The sequence below is a fragment of the Tremella mesenterica genome (genome assembly GCF_000271645.1).
Source record: "Tremella mesenterica DSM 1558 unplaced genomic scaffold TREMEscaffold_5, whole genome shotgun sequence".
NCBI lineage: Eukaryota > Fungi > Basidiomycota > Tremellomycetes > Tremellales > Tremellaceae > Tremella > Tremella mesenterica.
Window position 1 is genome coordinate 983,247 of NW_006711229.1, and position 17,607 is coordinate 1,000,853.

The following is a 17,607-nucleotide window of genomic DNA, read 5'->3' on the forward strand; positions in this document are numbered from 1 at the left end:
CATACAAGGGAACTGTAACACGGATTTGATTGGCTACATTTAATCTTGAGAAGAATGGAGATCTGCATTTGTGGGGATTGTGGGAATGGCATCATGAGGTGTTGGTCCTGAAGAAAGTACATTTTCGGAGTTGGAAGGGTCATTTTCGGGATTCGGTGCGGTATTTTCGGAGTTTCGAGCGGTGATCTTGGTGGAAGGGAGATCAAGACTGTGAGCTCTTCTTCGGTCAGAGTACTCGTTCGGCTTCGCAGGGGAGGTCCTAAGGTCAAAGCGGAATTGTTGCCGAGCCTTTTCTTGTTTGGCCTCTTGGAGTTCTGACTCAAGTTGCCTGATGGTGTAGTTGGCCGATTCCCACTCCTCTTGATCCACTTGAAGGTCCGCCCGTAACTTCTCATTTGCTCCCTCCAACTGCGCTTTGAGTTCCTTCAACCCTACATTCTCCATCTCAGTCTCATTTTGCAGGGCAGCGGTAATTTGCACAAACTGCAATGCCTCGTCGATTTGCTGTTGCATTACTCCCTTAGCTGCTTCAGCCTCCGAAAGACGAGCTAGGAGAGTTTCCAATTCGGTGTTTTCCTTCTCAGCCATCTGTCTGGCCAGATCTGAACACCGCTGTTCAGCAAACTGACGAGCCTGAGCCTCCTTTTCCTTATCCCCCATTGCACTAGCGAACCTCTGGCTCATAGTCTTGAGCCCTTCCTGAGTCTCCTCCAACTGCTTTCGGATTGAAGCAATTTCGGCGTCCTTTTCGGCGGTGACTCGGGCAACAGCATGATCTCTCTCCTCATTCTTATCAATCTGCTCTTTGTACAGCCGGTCCAGTGTCTTTACCTCTCCTTGAGCCACATCTCTTTCAGAAACCACCGAGTCATACCGCGCTTTGAATTCACTCCATGTCCCATTGATAGCTCTCACACCCGAAAGTGATTGTGTGACACTTTCGGAGAAGGCTTGATGACGTCCTCGGTTGATTTCTCGGTAATAGTCTATCATTTCGGAAACTTGAGCAACCATTCGGGAAGAGAATTGCTCCTCAAACTGAGCCTGAGTCTCTTGAAACTCACTCATACGATGCAGACACTGTTCAACTTCGGGCATGGTAGACGGTGGAGCCGGGATGTAAGGGACAACCTTTTCGGGTGCAGGCTGGTCCAAGGAAGGGACAGTGGGCCTTTCGGTCCGAAATTCGGGCTGGAGTGGTGGGTTCATTTGAGGGAGTTTACTGACCACATTGACCGAAGTGACAGGAATGGAGGGTATCTGACCTGGCAAAGCTGTGGGACCAGAGCCAACGAATTCTGAATGAGAACGAATGAGAGAAGTGGGAGGTGGAGTCTGAGGGGGAGCCGATTGGGAAGCAAAGAGTGGAGGAACTATGGGCTTCGGAGCCATCGTGGGTTTCGGAACATTGGTTGATGGGTTTGGACCAGGAAGACTCTGCACACCTGATCGACCCAGGCGCTTCTGCTGTAGCCACTGCTTTACCTCTGCAAACGTATGCAGTGAGGTAGGTAGTGGGGAGATTTGGGGAGGGCCAGAGACGAGAGAAGAAGACCCAGGTTGAAGGTTTGGAGGAGGGCCTGCTTTCGGAGCAGGGGAGGGGCTGGGGAAGGGGGCCGGTGTGACACTTTTAGCTTGGTGAGGCGAAGGGATTGTTGGTGATTCTTGCAATGTAACACCCAAAACCGATTGTGTTTGTGCTATAAATGGGTCTAGAGCAGAGGGAACGGCCTGTTGTCGAACAGATATGGCAGGAGAAGGAACAGGACCAACAGGGGACATTGTGGGCACCTTTTCGGAGGTAAGATCCATTTCGGGCTGGGGAGGACCTTGTTCAATGGAGAACGGACGAGCCCGTTTCGGTTCGGCCTGGGACTCTTCTACATCCTCCAGGGCACGCTTGTTCACAGGAGGATGAACAGGACTACTTCGGACAAGTATCGGAGAAACCCCAGCTGGCAAACCTGCAGAGAAAACGGGGGGGGCGGTTTCGGAGGGTTCCTTTTCGGGAACAACATCGGCAAATTTTGGAGGGCGGGGAGGGAATCGTGGCCTCTCATTTCGGGCTGTAGATTGTTCCGGTTGAGGTGTTTCTTCCCCATCATCTTGACCCAAGCTGGAATCTTGAACAAGAGTAGGACCAGCTGGAGAAGAAAGCTCCGTTTCTCCCTAAAAGTCAGCTGCTGAGACTTGCTTTCGGTTCGGAACTTAGAAAACTCACCTCCGAACGAGGTTGCTCTCTAGCAGACGTACGCGCTTCGGTGAGGGGTTTCGGAGAAGGTTTGACAACCCATTTCGGATGGGATTTTGCAGCATCCCCAGCTGCGACAGTGCCTCCCCTAGCAGTCCTACGCTTGTCCTTCGGTCCTACCGGTTGCTGCAGTGGCGCATTTGAGAACCCAATCGCCGTGGAAGCTGCAGGGGGAGCTTTTTCTTTTCCCTTTCCTTTTCCTTTTTCGGGAGGGGGGGGAGAAACCGATTTCTTGGGAGCCGAAGCTCTTGTGGAGCGTGTTGTGGTGGCTGGCCGGCGAGGTTTCGGAGGGGAGGGATGTGGTGAATGTTCAGAGTCCGATGAGTCCGAATCAGAATCCGAGCTGTCCTCAGGCTTGTCCTGACCTTGTGATGACTTTTTCGGTCGTTTTTCACTTTCGGAGGACTCTTCGACAAGGAAATTGGTCGGCTTGCCCTTGAGGGAGCAGGTGAGAGGGGGCTTTGTGGAGTTATAACAGTGCACACAGACACGAAACTTTCCTTCGTCCCAACGGTTGAGAAACACTGGTCGACCATCAGGTACATTGACACATTTCACTTCGGGATGTCTGAGATCAGCATTGAGTTTCGTTAATTTCTCCCGAATTCGGGAGCCATATTTGATAAACCAATACTCACGTGTAATTGAAAGCCGAAACACAAAACTGGACATGACAGTTTGGCTTTGTGGCCGACTCATCCGCCGAATAACATCGTGACCCTCTAGTAATCGCCCGAATACCCTCTTCCTTCATTTGTTTCGGGGTAGCTTCCCGAAGTCCTAGCTTTTCAGCAAGCTGAGGAAGATACTTCGGCTCTGCATGCCACCAGGGCTGGAGGTAGAACCCTATCTCAGCTTGAAAAGAACGAAGTGATTTCTCATTCTTCCAAATGGGGTGTTGTGGCTGAAGATACTTTTGGAAGTGAACATGGTCGGGGTGTAATTTGTAACCCTTCGGAGGGTTTACACTGGATTTATCTGTTTTTGGGTCGAAGGGGTTCGGCATTTTGAGAAAGAGGTCAAAGAGGTCAGAGAGATTGGGAGGAAGGGGGAGTGGGAAGACTCTAATTTTGATGATAAGATAATTCGGACGAGCCAAGGCGGAAGGTGAGATGAAGCACACAGATGCAGAATGAGCAGTGAGATCAGTTGAGAGTGAGCAGTGGAGAGCAGATGAAAAACGCTGGCTAATGTATGCTGGAAAAAGATATGAAGATGCTGAAGTGAAGTGAAGTGAAGAGAAGAAGTGAAGTGAAGAGAAGAAGTGAATTGAAGGAATGAAAAAGGGGGAAAATCGCGTCAGCCCGTGTTAGTACTTAGTAGAAGTTCAATCAACACATCACCATCAGACACGTCAACATGATGGATCCTTAAGAGAGTTTTGTGCATTCAGAGGATGTATTACCATGAACATGAACATACATACATACTTACATACATGAAAGAAGCTATTCACTTGGGTAGATTGGTAGTCAGTAGTGAGTATGTGACTATCACCGAAAGCTCCCGAATTCGGCCGAAAGGGGACCGAAAAGGAAGTAGGATTTCGGGCTGGGGACATTGCCCATGCCCCTGTGGTCAATACTCCGAAAGCTGTGCCGAAAATGGTATGAATAGACTCAGAAAGCGTCAGGCATTCCAATGATATCAGAAAAGCCACGGAAAGATGATTTTTTAATAGTGAAGGTATTTGGGTCAGTAGTGACGGGATATGGGAGTTGAACGTCGTATTTTGGGAGAAAGTGGCAAAATTTCGTCGGGATTAATTCGAGTTCCGTCGGGATTATCCACTTTTGCCATGGTGCATAGCGCTCTACCTACGAGTAGATACCTTAAGGTTATACCAACGACTTTTGACGACCGACGAGTACTTTGTAAAGTATCACACGACGTAAAATACTCTGTGTACACTTCAAGAAGAAAGATCAAATAATGGCAGACGTGAAAGATCCCAAGATCGCGGAAGGTGAGCTCATAGTATTGAATTCATGTGGGTCGAGCTGACAAACAGCTTATGAGAAAGTCAGAGGTGACGACGAGATCACTTGGCTTATACTTGATTATGAAGTGTGTACAAACGTTCATTCCTCCTCGTATCTTCTTACCTCTTCTTCATGCTTGTAACAATGTCCTAAATACATACTCCTAAACGACACAACAATCTCCCCTCTTTTTAGACGAGCCGGACTACGAGTTTCATCGTGGAAGACGACCAACCCTCCCACCTTTCCCTCTTAAGTTTGTGGTTGCGGTTGACAACTTCCCTGCTTCGTCCCATCAACAAGAGTTTTGCACATCTGAAGTGGATAGTTGGGGGAGATAAGAGAAAACTAATGAATAGAACGATAAATCCAACACTTTAACACTCACCGAAACTGGTACAGGAGATTTAACAGAACTTTCTTCAAAATTACAACCTTCCAGAGCTAGTTTCGCTTATTCTAAAGTCAAATATAACAATGATGAACATAGTTTCAGAGAAAAGTTTATTTTGGTAGTCTGGATAGGACCTGAAGTCAAAGTTATGCGAAGGGCCAAGGTGAGTAATGACCTCTCTTCTTAACTTTTCTCAAACTCTTTTCTAGATGACTCACCTTACCATCACTATCGAGTATACCTTCACGTTTCAGTTTGAGATACGTATGTTTGAGAAGGAAATAAGGGAAATGAAAAAGATTGGAATAGGGATGGTGATTGATACATCCAGGTTTCGGTACATTTGGCAGATATCAAACATGTTCTTCGGGCGTATTCTATAGAAGTTTCAGCTTCCACTCCTGCGGATCTCAAACAGGTGAGAATCTTTTCCCTGTCCCGGTAAATTAGTCCTACTTGTAACGGGGACCGATGATGCGTATACAGGAGGCCAGGAGGTCTGTGAGAAGACTGACGACCAGGACGAAATCATTCAACGGCTGAGAAGGGCAGGAGGGGCGAATTATGATCGATCCAAGTTCGACTAGACATTTGTCGTATCATGTATGGTAATTCACATGGTAGAAGTTGGTCATGTCGTACATTTATGCATGCAATTCATGAGCTCACGAGACTTTATGTTGGAGCATTCTCGATTGGGAAATAGGTGGAAGCCCTCCACTTTTGACTTTCATCCACCAGTACACCACCTCGAATCTCCTTTGTCTTGTACTTTAAACATTTCGATATTCATCATGACCCTTTAACATTCCTCTTCTTCAGCACCTCATCATACCCTTTCTATCATGTCTATCAGTGCAGCTTCTAGGTCAAATCTATCTTCGTCTCGTCCCATATCATCCCTCCGACCTTCACCACCGGACCCAAACTCACAAGAACGTTCAACGGCCTTCCGTCTAGTCTGTCTTTCCCCTCTTTCCACCTTCTGCTATCACTGACGAATAGGTAAAACCAACATGTGTTCAACTCATGTCTCTAGCTTCTATCCCTCCTACACTCACCTCTCCCCATTCCAGATTATTAGACCAGCTCAATTCACTCCTTCCTTCTCTCCCCCCTACCGCCTTTACACAGAGTATGATTAATTACCTCATCTTCCCTATCACTCAAATCCTTCGTTCTTCCAACCCCACTCAACTACCTGAAAACGTACTCGAATCGATATTCCGCTTACTCTCTTTTCTCGTCCGTCGTTGGAGGGATTTAGAAGGAGGTATAGAAATAAAAGCTTGGGAACAATTATGGAGGTTTACCAATGCTGCCGTCGGACCATTATCCTCCAATGGAAAAAATAAAAATAAGGAAATGAATCAAGAAATTAGATTACAAGCTATAAACCTTCTTTCTTCATTACTCGAACCAAAAGATAATCATCCGAATGATTCAATGAAAAAATTATGTGGGGATTCAAAAGCGGTTTTAATGCCTACTTTATTTCAAACGATAACATTCCTATTAGATTCTTCAACTCCAACTCCACCATATCTCCAACTTCAATTATCAGCTCTACGATTATCTCGTCAGATCATAAGAACGTATCTTAAAGGACAACATGCTGTACTTGCTGCTATTTTACCAGGAACCATTTCCACCATGGTTCGATTAGTCCAACAAGAAGGGAAATTATTAAAAGGTGATGTGGCTGAATTAGTCATGGGACTCGTAGGAGATATCATAGTGTTCACTCTGAACGACGAAGATTTACGAACTTTAGGTGTACTTCGACCTAAAGTACATGACCTTTCTCAACTTGCGGAAGAATGGGAAATCTCTCAAGATCATTCACCTCCAGATAATGAAGTTCCATCTTCTCCTACTCCTAGTCAATCATCCACCACAAGTCAAAATCCCTTTCCACCATTGTCATCTTCCTATTTATCATTTACATCTGCACAATTACAAGCTGCCATTCCACCCTTACTCTCTTTACTATCAGCCCATACTTCTCATCAAGCTCGAATATCATCGGCAAAACTTGCTTCTGAATTAGTCGAACGATGTCACGACTCCTTACCGGATCTTATACTCTCAAACATATCATGCTTACTTCGTCTCTCACAAGATACCTTCGAACTGGTCTCTCAGAGTGCTCGGGATAGTTTTACAAGACTACTGGCGAACTCACAGTTCGACGTCAACTCTCACCTCATCGATCTTTTGAGCAATACCATCAACTCCCTTCCTCGACTGATAACGTCAAAACAAGACGAAAAAGTCCACGACGCAGCAAAACTCATCACTGCAATAGCTGAGATCACTCAACAAATGTCTGTCACTGGGAACCAAATCAATGCCATTGCGGATCTCCTCGGACCCGGAGGGAACGTTGAAAGATGGAGTTGGGGCTTTTTAACCTGCCTCGAACTCAGTCGACCTCTGGGATGGTCTTCCAACGTCAACTCTGCCGCTAAATCCGCGGAAAAGGGTTGGCAAAAGGGTATGCTCACCTGTACCACTCTCCTCTTAGAAGATGGGCATCAAGACGACGTCACTGCGTTCTCAATTCTGCAATTCAAACACGTCGAATCGCAAGCCACGCAGAAAGCTTTGGTCAAGATGTTGATCAGTCTCGGTGCTGCGGGAGGTGAAACGGCACTTCATTCAGTGGACTTTTTACTCCGTTTTGCCAAAGCTAATTCTGTCATTGAAGTGTCTCGGGCTGTATCAGCTATATTCGTGTCGAATCATTTATTGGATGGGATTGCCTCTGTTCAGTTATCCGGCGCAGAAGGAAAAGTGGGTCGTGCGACAAGAAAAATGGCCAGAGAAATGGTAAAGATCTTAATGTCGCTTGACGAGGAAGATGGAGAAGATTTCGAAACATATATCTCCCAAGATAATTCTTCTCAATCTGATCCCACATCCGACGCACTTTTACCTGTGGAAAGGATACAAGGTGTGAACGCAATCACCACACTATTGGATCGACCTTCCCTAGAAAACACACATACCAATGCAAAAACTCGTCATCTTCATTATCGTTCCCAACGTACATTATTGACATGTATCTCTCTTCAATCACTTTCCACAATCTCACATTTCCTCTCATCATCATTTCGTCCTTTACTCCTGACAACCTTATACACTCTCCTTTCTCATCTTTCATCATCAAACGATCAAATAATACAATTCGCTTCCATATCACTTTCACACGTAGCGTATAATACAGGTTATGCAACACCTCGAAATCTCGTCTTGGATAATGTGGATTATGTCATCAACATTGTTTCACGTCGACTCACCCGGACTTCTCTTTCCGCTCAAGCACCATTAGTGCTGATAGCTATGATTCGATTGGTAGGTGGGGAAATAGTGGGTTTGGTACAGGATGTAGTGGACGAGGTTTTCGATGCTCTGGATGATTATCACGGTTACGAAACTTTATGTTCAGGATTGTTAGCTGTTTTGGTAGCTTTAATAGAAAGTATGTCGCAGGATGTTTTGTCACAAGGTTTGTCAGAAAAGAGGAAGGAGAAAAAGAAGGAGATGAATAGGATAGATCAAGCTCCTGATCCTGAGAAAGATTTCAAGAATTTATTCAAATGGTATGAAGAAAGACGAGGGAATAATCAAAAAGAGATTGATTCGATATTGAAACGAGCACCACAACATGCTTGGGGTAAAGAAGATGTTCTTTCTGATCATTCGAATGAAACCTCCCGAGACTCGTCAACAAACCCTGATTCACGTAACAAGCGTACACGCAACAAGCATAATGAAACTTCTAGTCTTGACGGGAAGGATAGGATGGGTAGTGAAAATAATAATCCTCCAAACGAAGATTCCCAACAAGATGAAAGACGAACTGAAAACGAAGAACAAGAAGAAGAAGAAATGGGAGAAGATGGTGAACCTAAACTCACCAGATCACAATCAGTTTCAATTGAGATAATTTCAAAATCAATTCCCTTCTTATCACATCAATCACCTTTTTTACGTACAAAAGTACTTTCTCTTTTAACTCAAGCCGCACCCATATTAGCAAATTCAAACCTTGAATCTAAACTATTACCTTTGATAGATATAGCTTGGCCATTGATATTAGCTAGGATGGACGAAGATAAAGAACCTTATGTAATAACGGCCGCTACGGAAACAATCGCCAGTTTGTGTGAACATGTTGGGGATTTCATGAGTAAAAGGATATTAGATAATGTTTGGCCAAGGTTTGCTAGGTTATTAAAAAGACAAAATGGGAGAGAAAAGTCCAACACTGTGCATCGATCAGGATTTTCAATGGTGAATTCTCGAACACTAGGAAAATCAGGTGGATTAGGTAGTTCAAGAGGATCAGGTGGAGTTAAGGGGTTAGGTGGATTAGGAATAGGTGGTATAAATGGTTTAGGTGAAAAAGGTCAAACGAAATATTCCGTGAATCATCGATTATACATTTCTATTTTACTCACCACCACTTGGATAATTAAAGAAGTACCTGTTGATGAAGGTGTAATGTGGGAAATGATGTTACTCCTTCGACCGTTTTTAAGTTCGAAAATCGATCAAGAATTACAAGATCTAGCCAAGGATTTGTATTTCGAATTAGGGAAGAGAGATGGGGATGCGGTATGGATTTGTCTGGAATCTAGTTTAGGTAAAGTAAGAGGGGTTTGGGAGTATTTAAAAGATGAAACTTTGAGTATTGAGAGAAATGCGGAATGGGTGTTGGGTAGAATATGATATGAGGTAATGCATTTGAAATTGTTGTATTTGATCATGTTTATGCATGGGAGTCTACGGAACGGGAAACCCTCTCTGCACCATTCATAGTACGTGTAACGGAGTTTGAATGGACACCAAGCCGTGACAGGCGAGGGATTGAACTCTCGATCAACCCTGCGGAGTATTTTTAACGGTAAATACGGACCGAGCCAGTTTACCCACTTAGCATGACTGTATAATAACTCAATTGATTCTACATATGATCTCCAACATCTGACTTTAAGAACAAAAAAGTCTAGATTGAATAGATGATGTACTGAGTGACATGTAAAGTTGTACACAGTACTCTCTACGTTATATCATTCCACTGAAACGGTAGGAAATGGGAGAGTGAATAGATTTAACGTGATTAACATGATAATGTCCAAATCATACTTTTGGTAAAATACAAAGTCCATCTCACAAGGGCATATGCCATTGACGTAATAATACCCCTCCTTCTTGTAAGACCATAGCGGAAGCTTCGTCCATTGAATACGATTGGTTATAAACTACTTCTCGAACTCCACATTGAACGATTTTGACTGAACATCTTAAACATGGACAACTGGGTGTTAGCGTCACTTCCACATCACAACATTGGTCATATGAATTCGAATATTTCTAATATGTCCTTTACCGACTGTCGCTTTCAATCTAGTCAGAAAGATTTAAGCTGTATCGACGAATGAGGCAGGGGGTGAGAAGAGGAGTTGTGAAGTGTGAACCACGAGACAGAACACATGAAGAGGAGGCGGGGGGGAGAAAGGAAGGAGATAAGAAATCAACCACCCACGTATTGCAATATAAAACAGCATCGGATCCTATTCGATCACGACCAGCTTCTAAAAGTGCATTCTCCTCGGCGTGTAAACAAAGACATTCGTCGACTGGAATTATCAGCTTATCTCTTAACGTTGTATTCTACAATCACAGGAGAAATCCATCTGACCGCCGTCCACAAAGTTCTGCTGGGAACGTGATACATGTCGCAATGTACGATAATGGATCATTTTCGACTGTATCTCTGACAAGAAGTTCACACAGAGAATGTGAAAATACAAGGAGAGGAATTGAAACGGCAACTCACGCGCTTCACCACCTCTGGCAGACCCATTACATCTCCTACATCCACCTTGATTACAATTTTTTGTCCCTCTTGGAGTCCCATTATAACCGGTGGAGAGTATTCTTTTACTTCGTACTAATAAAGCTCCCACTCGACGTTTCATGCAATTACTTCTGTGCGAGGCGAGAGATGCTAGGGTCTGTTATCAGTGTCATTTTCTCGCCATGATATTCTTTCACATAAATTGTGAACAATCACATAGGCCAGAAAGAAATCTCAGGGGAGTAAATGCTGATGAGGCATGTGACTTGCCTGTCTTCATAGAAACGGAAGTGATCGAATTGATGTACGAAACATCAGCAAAGCAGAGAAAGGAGATACGAAGATCAGTCAAGAGGTTGAGTGGAGGAAGAGGAGAAGAAGTATTTGAGACCAACCATGAAATAAGTATCCCAACCAGGTCGTAATCTCTCTTGATCCAATAAATCCAATTGATCCAAATATGTCCAGAAAGCATCGACAGTAGGGAAATTGTTATACACATGTACTTGGGCTAAACGTGTGACACGTTGAAAATCTGTTTGTAGATGGGATAAAACCTTGGCAGGTAGATGAGAAGGGAGTGAAGGACCATTAAGAAGATCATGAGTGTCGATAAATGAGTCTAGAGTGAGTGTGGAAGATGAAGAGAGACTGGTTTTGTGAGTGATAATCTCCAAGCGACTTGATTAAAATTCCTTCAAAACATTCTTTTCTTGAAGATTTGGAGCTTCTCTCACAATCCTATGACATGTTCCTGGATCTCACATGGTCCAACTCATGAGTCATAGGAATGTCTTAAAGTAAATATCGTTCCGAAAAAAAAGAATATGATGTCAGAGACAGGACGAGATAAAATGGTATGAGATGATTTCAATCAGAGTCATGAAATGGGAACGGTTAGAATGTTGGAAGTCTAGATGGCTGAACTTACTTTTCCCTTCCCCTCTCCCTCTCTCTTTCGAACCTAATCCTCAAGGGTCCATCCACGAAAACTAACAAAAACCAAGGTCGTTTCACAAAAGGTTCAATCTCTTCATATGTCCTTAGATCCAGAGTGACGTGGTGTTCCAGCCAATTTCGAGTGGTATAATCGAGCATCGTATTGATGTTTTCAAAAACTGGAGGGATAGGGGCAGTCTGATAATTAGTGTCGATGGTTATCAAAACACTCTGAATACCAGGTCTAAGTCTGTGAGACCAACACCAGTTGTTGAAATACGAGAAGCTCCATGGGGCATTTAAATCTTCAGAATTGACTACTGTGAAAGTCTTGCCAGTGTAAGAGCTCTTTCGGTAGTTAGACTGGGAGACGATGAATCATGACGTAGAGGTGTCAAGGGATAAGAAAGTCGGTTGTGATGAAGGAAAAAACTTACGTTCATCAAGGAAGTAGAAGAAATGGTCAGGTTGGGAAGGTTTTGAACACCAGTATCGAGCTCTGTCTGAATATCAACGTTATTCCGCAGGTATTGATGAATTCCTTGAGCACACCATACGGGGAGAGTAATCGTACAGAGATGCCATGCAGCAACCAATGGGCTATCATCAAGCGAGGGAAGGGATTTACTTGAGAGATTGGCCTGGGGGTCGTCAAGAGGTCTCGAGGAAAAGGTAGGGAGCGAGCACAGGGAGCAGATGAAGGGTAGACGAAAAGTAGAGGACGAGCAGAGGGTAATCAAAGGTAGAGTAGAGAGATTTGAATAGACAGGAGAGTCATGAGAAGTTGGACAAAAGTGAAATAAAAAGACATACCAACACACTTCCCTTGAACTCACTAGGTACTTTCAACCCAATATGTTTGAAACCATGTCGCTGGACCAAATAATCGACAACTGTATGTTTCCCCGCTGAAGGTGTCCCGATGATAGCTATCAACATTGGACCTGACAGATCACTTTCCCGACCGCTTCGCTTCTGGAATGCCGTTTTTGTTGTTGTGGATAGTTGCGATGTGTGGAATGAAATCGAAATTTCAGATGTCGGATTTTACTCGAGTAGTACTTACGCGTCGGATCACGTCGACCACGTGGCATGTCACTTCTACTTACTATAGAGTACTCGTACAGCTGGGAGAATTGCAGACCAAAACGTCCTTGTAGAGATCGAGGATCGGATGGACAGACAACGATGAGTAATGAGCCATGAGGGGAAAGGACAAATAAAAGTAATGCAGATATAACATCTTCCATGCACAGTCGGATATTAATAATAATGCTCTAGATACAAAACCCAAATATCAAGATCAAACCCTACTCTACGATCCCACTTTATCATCTATGAAAAACCCATCAAATAATCAGGTGGAGGACCCGAAATCTGTACTCTACCTTTTTGGTTCAACACGCTACCCTTACAAGTACTCTCCACTCCTGCCGCTGCATTCGCTTCAATCTCCGCTTCGCATAATCCCAGTTCGTCCCTCGGTAACCACAAGACCGGTTGAGGTTCTTTGGTCGCAGGATGGAAAAACGCATAAACGTCATTAGGATCTTGTTCTGTTGTCCTCACTACTCCTGGTCCACCTGGGACAGCAAAGTATGCTTCGTCCTCATCTTCAGGCTCAAAGGCAGTATGTGCTCGAGCCGAGGGATCTTGTAGGGTATTCGGCAAAGAGCCAAGTTCAACATCACCATTTGAGAAGAGAGGTTGTGGTGGGCCTGGGGTGGTAGAAGCTGCTGGAGTTGGAAGGGATTGGTTGGACTTTTCGGTGGCTTGAGCTTGAAGTATGGCGGATTTGCCAGGTGCTCGTTTGGTTTCGGGAGAGGCGGTGTAAAGGTTGGGTTTGGTCAGACGTTCTTGTGAGGAATTATCAGAGCTGAAACGTTGATCCGGAGAAGGGTCGCTAAACATCTCTTTGACGGCTTTGACGGCTTCAGAGGTGGGGTCTGCGGATTGTCCGATTTGGGCCAGCGTCATAGGTAAGGGATTTATGAGGGGACTGAAAGATTGACTGATGACTAGGTGCATCCCGGCCTAATGATTAACGAAGGGTCTTGGGCATCTTCTACCACGGCTCTTCCGCGATTTGGGCGGGATGGCTGACACGGAAAAGAAGATAAGCTTTTGGAGGAGTGGATGGGGCGAGCATGAACGAGATGCCATGGACGAGCGGGAGTGAGCTACGCGGTTCAAGGTCTTCACAAGCACTGGAGAACCTAAGGAATGTGACAAGGAAAAAAGGCTCAACCACTCACAGTAAGCACAATCAATACAACCATGATGATCCCCTGCGGCAACGCCTTGGCCAAGAAGAACAAAGCACACAAGCAAACCTGTTGCACATAGATTCCCACAAACGTATGTGTCACAGCTTTTGGGAAAAACAATCCACCCGTGTCGGAATCAGGTGACTGGTCTTTAACCCATAGGAAGAGATATTTGTATACCAGGGCGGAGAGGAGAAAGAAGAGTGCTCCGAAACCGTTGATGATTGGTGAAATGACACAATATGCAATCACTAATTTTCAGCTTGAACTACCAGGGGGCACCAGTGGAGTGACTGACCGATGACGGAGTAGACAGTCACGCCTGGAAAGGTAGTACCCCATGTGGTAGTGTGAAGCGTGTAACGGGTTTTGTAGACTGAGCGACTGGCTGTCAGTACTCTTGCAACAGCCTCTTGATCGGGACCTGCCGTTGATCGCTCCGATCGAGCATGAGCATGAACACTCTATCCAGGATACGGAATGAAGTGACGTAGAGAAACTCACGGAGATCCACCAAGAAGCACAATCTTCACATAGTATATCGCTAATGTGACCGCTTGTAGCAAAGTACCTATCGTTCCCGTGAACTGGGTCAGGACCAAAGTGATGAAGAATGTCGAAGCTGTAGGCATCTGCATAGCCAAGGTATTTGCCACTGAAGACGGATTATCGGCAATCTTTTTGACCGCACTGACCAGACCTGACGCGAGAGTTACCACAAAGAATGTATGCTGAGTATGTCAGCCGACGCCCTGATCTTTTGGGAAAAGTACTGACGACGACAAGAAAGATGAAATATCGATGCATGAGATCGAGCTCGACCGCCTTCTTACTCGGAATACCTTCCAGTGTCGCGAGTTCTTTTGGATTAGCAAAGAGCACAAGAACCTTCAAGGCACGGACTCACGACGCAAGATGGTAGGAAGGATTGCCATGAGTAGAAAAAGTAACACGGGAGGTAGTACACCGGATATGAGACCACGGAACAGTTTCTTGCCAAAACTATCACCGCCGATCCAGTGCAGCCATTTGTAACTCTGCAACGTCGAGACGCTGGAGAGAGCACCGATGAAGGTCACTAAGCAGTATCAGCAACATGCGAAATTACTGATATCTCATCGGACTCACCAGGGAAACCCCAGAGGAGGATTAATCCTGCGGTTGCAGCGTAAGACAATGCCTGTCGTACATTTTGCTCGTACGGATTCAGAGCCATGTTGCGCCATATCACGTTCGAAGGTGACATTTCGATATAGTGTCGGTGCATGCTATATCTGATACCTGTCAGCTTCTCCTCTAGTTTTCTCTGGATGAAGAACCATATTTGTGGACGTTTTGACGTGTTGACTCACGGTTTATGATGTGTCTGACATTGCATAGCCATGTGAGCCGCTATTTGCCGGTTGAAATGAATGAAGGCCGAGTTGAGAGGAGCAAACTTGTCCTCCTCGGCTCCAGGACTCAAGATATCCGCTTTGAGATGTTCCCTCCCTTCTGCCAGCCCAGCGGTACAGTCGGCGATCTCTTTTCTGGCCCATTCGACGGTATCCAATTTTTGACCTATACCGAGGAAACCGAGACCAAAAGGGGCCCATTTAGGTTTCAATCGAATGGTAGGACGCTTGGATCGGGGAACGAGTTGGTCAACCAGAGCTAACTTGGAAGGGTCCATATCTCCACCATTCTCGAAATCATCTTCTTTCGGCTTTAGCAAGTCCGGATTGACGGGACCGGTGAGTGTGTCAGGAATCGGTTTGCCTTTCGCCTCGAGCTTCGCAATGGCTCGTTGGGTGTCTGAGCGGTGTTTTCGAGCAATCTTGATCAGATCCACTTGTGCGGATTCAAGCTTTTTGCAAGCGGCTAACCTTCGAGACCATAAATCGGGCATGTCTTGAAGGTTTCTATTTGTCAGAGACAAAAGTGAAGACAGCAACATAAGCCTCACCTCGCCAGCCAGATACGTTTTACTCCTCCTGGTAGGAGCGAAAAGAGCTCTTCCAGTTTCACCTCATCCATGTACTCCGGCGGTATACTTTGTATGAGTACAGTAGTAGCTTGAGGCAATTTGGAATGAGCAGGGTTGACTAGCCATTTCTGACGTATTAATAACCAATGTTTCATCTCCGTGAACAATAACCAGATGATCCAGACTGTTAGGTCAGCTCTGTTCATGCTTTGTCTCCATTGCTGTCTCAATATTTGACGTGTACGGACAGCTTCCACGACATTGAGGCAGAAGAGCAGATAAGAAATGACGAAACCCTCACAATCAAAGATGCACACCAAAATGAGATGCGCCCAATACCGTTTATGTTGACTGTCTGCAACATTTCCAAACGTGAATTTGTCCAACCCTTTCTGGCTATCGACATGTGTTTTCACAGCATTGGCGGGAAGGAGGATAGCCCATGATATGAGCCAGATGGGGATCATCGCTTTGGCCTATGTGTCAACGAGGTCGGGTAGGGAACGTGGGTACTGACCATGAGGAACAGGTATCGGACGAAGAAATATGGGTCGACACCGGTTTTGTCCAATATAGTAGAGGAATCCGCTAGAAATTAGCAAAGCTCGACATGGTTTTTTCACAGCGACGCGGAGGGGGTACTGGAGTAAATGTCAGGGAAAGTTATCGGTATGTTTGACCAGGATGATCACGTTTCTCTCTGAGAAGAGAGGTCGGAGGAGGTGGAACAACATAAATGGGAAGGTGTTTCGCATAGTCCGAGTGAAGACGTACAAGTGATGATAGTCCATAATGGCCAAAATAAGTTTTTACCCAAGACCGGGGCTTGCTTTTCTCTCAGGGGAACATATGTTCTCGGTTCATATCTATTCATCAGCTCCTCTAGTACCTTCCGGGAGCCAATTCCATTGTCTGTCTGTCTGTTTGTTTATTTATTTATGTGTCTTCCCCATCCACCCATTATAGTGCGCTGGTGTGCTGCTCACCTTTATGAGAGCTAGCCCAGGGAGGTGAGCCGCAGGGGGAGGATTTGACTAGAGGGGACAGACAGCACGACCACCCGGAAGAGTGCTGCGAGGAGAGGGGGGTTACTGCAAAGAAGGGTTATCAAACACATGGCGAAGGTGACACTCACATAGCTTTGATATACCCTCTGACCAAAATGAAAGCGGCCAATTCTCCACCAGCTATAGCCCCGTTGACAGCTAAAGAAGTAAGGAAACTAGAAGTAGATGCTGATGTAGCATCTTGTGCAGTGTTACTATTGATCAACAACCTTCCATTCTGTACACCTAGACCTCCCCAGATATTGAAAACTTGTGACATTCCACCTTCGCTGATACTCGTTACTCGAGTCAATATAGATTTGACCTCGAAACCAGTCGTGGCTCATGTCTAATCTCCTGACAATCTCGGCACTTCTTTATAGATTCACTTGTAGAGACACTAAGACCGGGAATGAGTAGGTGGCGAAGGTTGAGAGGATATCATCAAGTGGAGAGATGAGATGGGGGAGGTCCGAGCGCCTCAGTGGAGAAGAAGAAGCAACTCACGACATGTCTCATGTGTACCAGTGGTGTAAGATACAAGATACGTCGACTCGCCTCGTTCTTCTAGAAGTGAAACCCAAAGCCCAGAAGAGAAGTATAAACACAAGAAAGAGATGGAAAGTTGCTGGGGATGAATTACATGCAGGTGCACGCACCGCAGAGGGGCAAAGTGAAAAAGGGATTAAAGGGAGGTGACAGGTGGGGATTGCATCCGTCGGAGTAATCGAATTGATTGACGTCATGCCTCCTGCTTCGGGTCATTCCACCACTTCCAATCGAACCCAACTTCCCGCACAACACAAAATCTCTTCCCGCACAACAAAATCACGTGATTATTGAATAGGCATGCGGTTCTTCGGTGTTAGGCGTGCATGCCACGTGGTTTGCAC

General features: G+C 45.3%; 5 protein-coding genes across 5 annotated transcripts; 2 read left to right on the forward strand and 3 right to left on the reverse strand.

The window, feature by feature from the left end:
* Positions 1–39: 39 nt before the first annotated feature.
* Positions 40–3,257, reverse strand: TREMEDRAFT_62383 (uncharacterized protein; the record flags this gene model as incomplete). The annotated part of the gene is made up of 3 exons (XM_007004631.1): positions 40–2,169; positions 2,222–2,819; positions 2,890–3,257. 3 exons carry the CDS (start codon positions 3,255–3,257, stop codon positions 40–42), a joined length of 3,096 nt encoding a protein of 1,031 aa, XP_007004693.1.
* Positions 3,258–4,183: 926 nt separating this feature from the next.
* On the forward strand, positions 4,184–5,214 carry TREMEDRAFT_68735 (uncharacterized protein; the record flags this gene model as incomplete). Its single annotated transcript, XM_007004731.1, has 5 exons — positions 4,184–4,217; positions 4,263–4,318; positions 4,593–4,790; positions 4,959–5,045; positions 5,149–5,214. The coding sequence occupies 5 exons, from the start codon at positions 4,184–4,186 to the stop codon at positions 5,212–5,214; spliced, it is 441 nt and encodes a 146-aa protein (XP_007004793.1).
* Positions 5,215–5,472: 258 nt separating this feature from the next.
* On the forward strand, positions 5,473–9,364 carry TREMEDRAFT_68736 (uncharacterized protein; the record flags this gene model as incomplete). The annotated part of the gene is made up of 2 exons (XM_007004732.1): positions 5,473–5,586; positions 5,633–9,364. 2 exons carry the CDS (start codon positions 5,473–5,475, stop codon positions 9,362–9,364), a joined length of 3,846 nt encoding a protein of 1,281 aa, XP_007004794.1.
* Positions 9,365–9,805: 441 nt separating this feature from the next.
* Positions 9,806–12,374, reverse strand: TREMEDRAFT_30583 (uncharacterized protein; the record flags this gene model as incomplete). Its single annotated transcript, XM_007004375.1, has 6 exons — positions 9,806–9,953; positions 10,182–10,275; positions 10,476–10,653; positions 10,892–11,053; positions 11,490–11,633; positions 12,279–12,374. 6 exons carry the CDS (start codon positions 12,372–12,374, stop codon positions 9,806–9,808), a joined length of 822 nt encoding a protein of 273 aa, XP_007004437.1.
* Positions 12,375–12,770: 396 nt separating this feature from the next.
* TREMEDRAFT_30703 (uncharacterized protein) lies at positions 12,771–16,994 on the reverse strand (the record flags this gene model as incomplete). Its single annotated transcript, XM_007004392.1, has 14 exons — positions 12,771–13,087; positions 13,127–13,469; positions 13,691–13,953; positions 14,001–14,086; positions 14,207–14,433; positions 14,480–14,562; positions 14,610–14,780; positions 14,831–14,976; positions 15,055–15,603; positions 15,648–15,852; positions 15,970–16,144; positions 16,186–16,256; positions 16,443–16,534; positions 16,804–16,994. 14 exons carry the CDS (start codon positions 16,992–16,994, stop codon positions 12,771–12,773), a joined length of 2,919 nt encoding a protein of 972 aa, XP_007004454.1.
* Between the last annotated feature and the right edge of the window lie 613 nt (positions 16,995–17,607).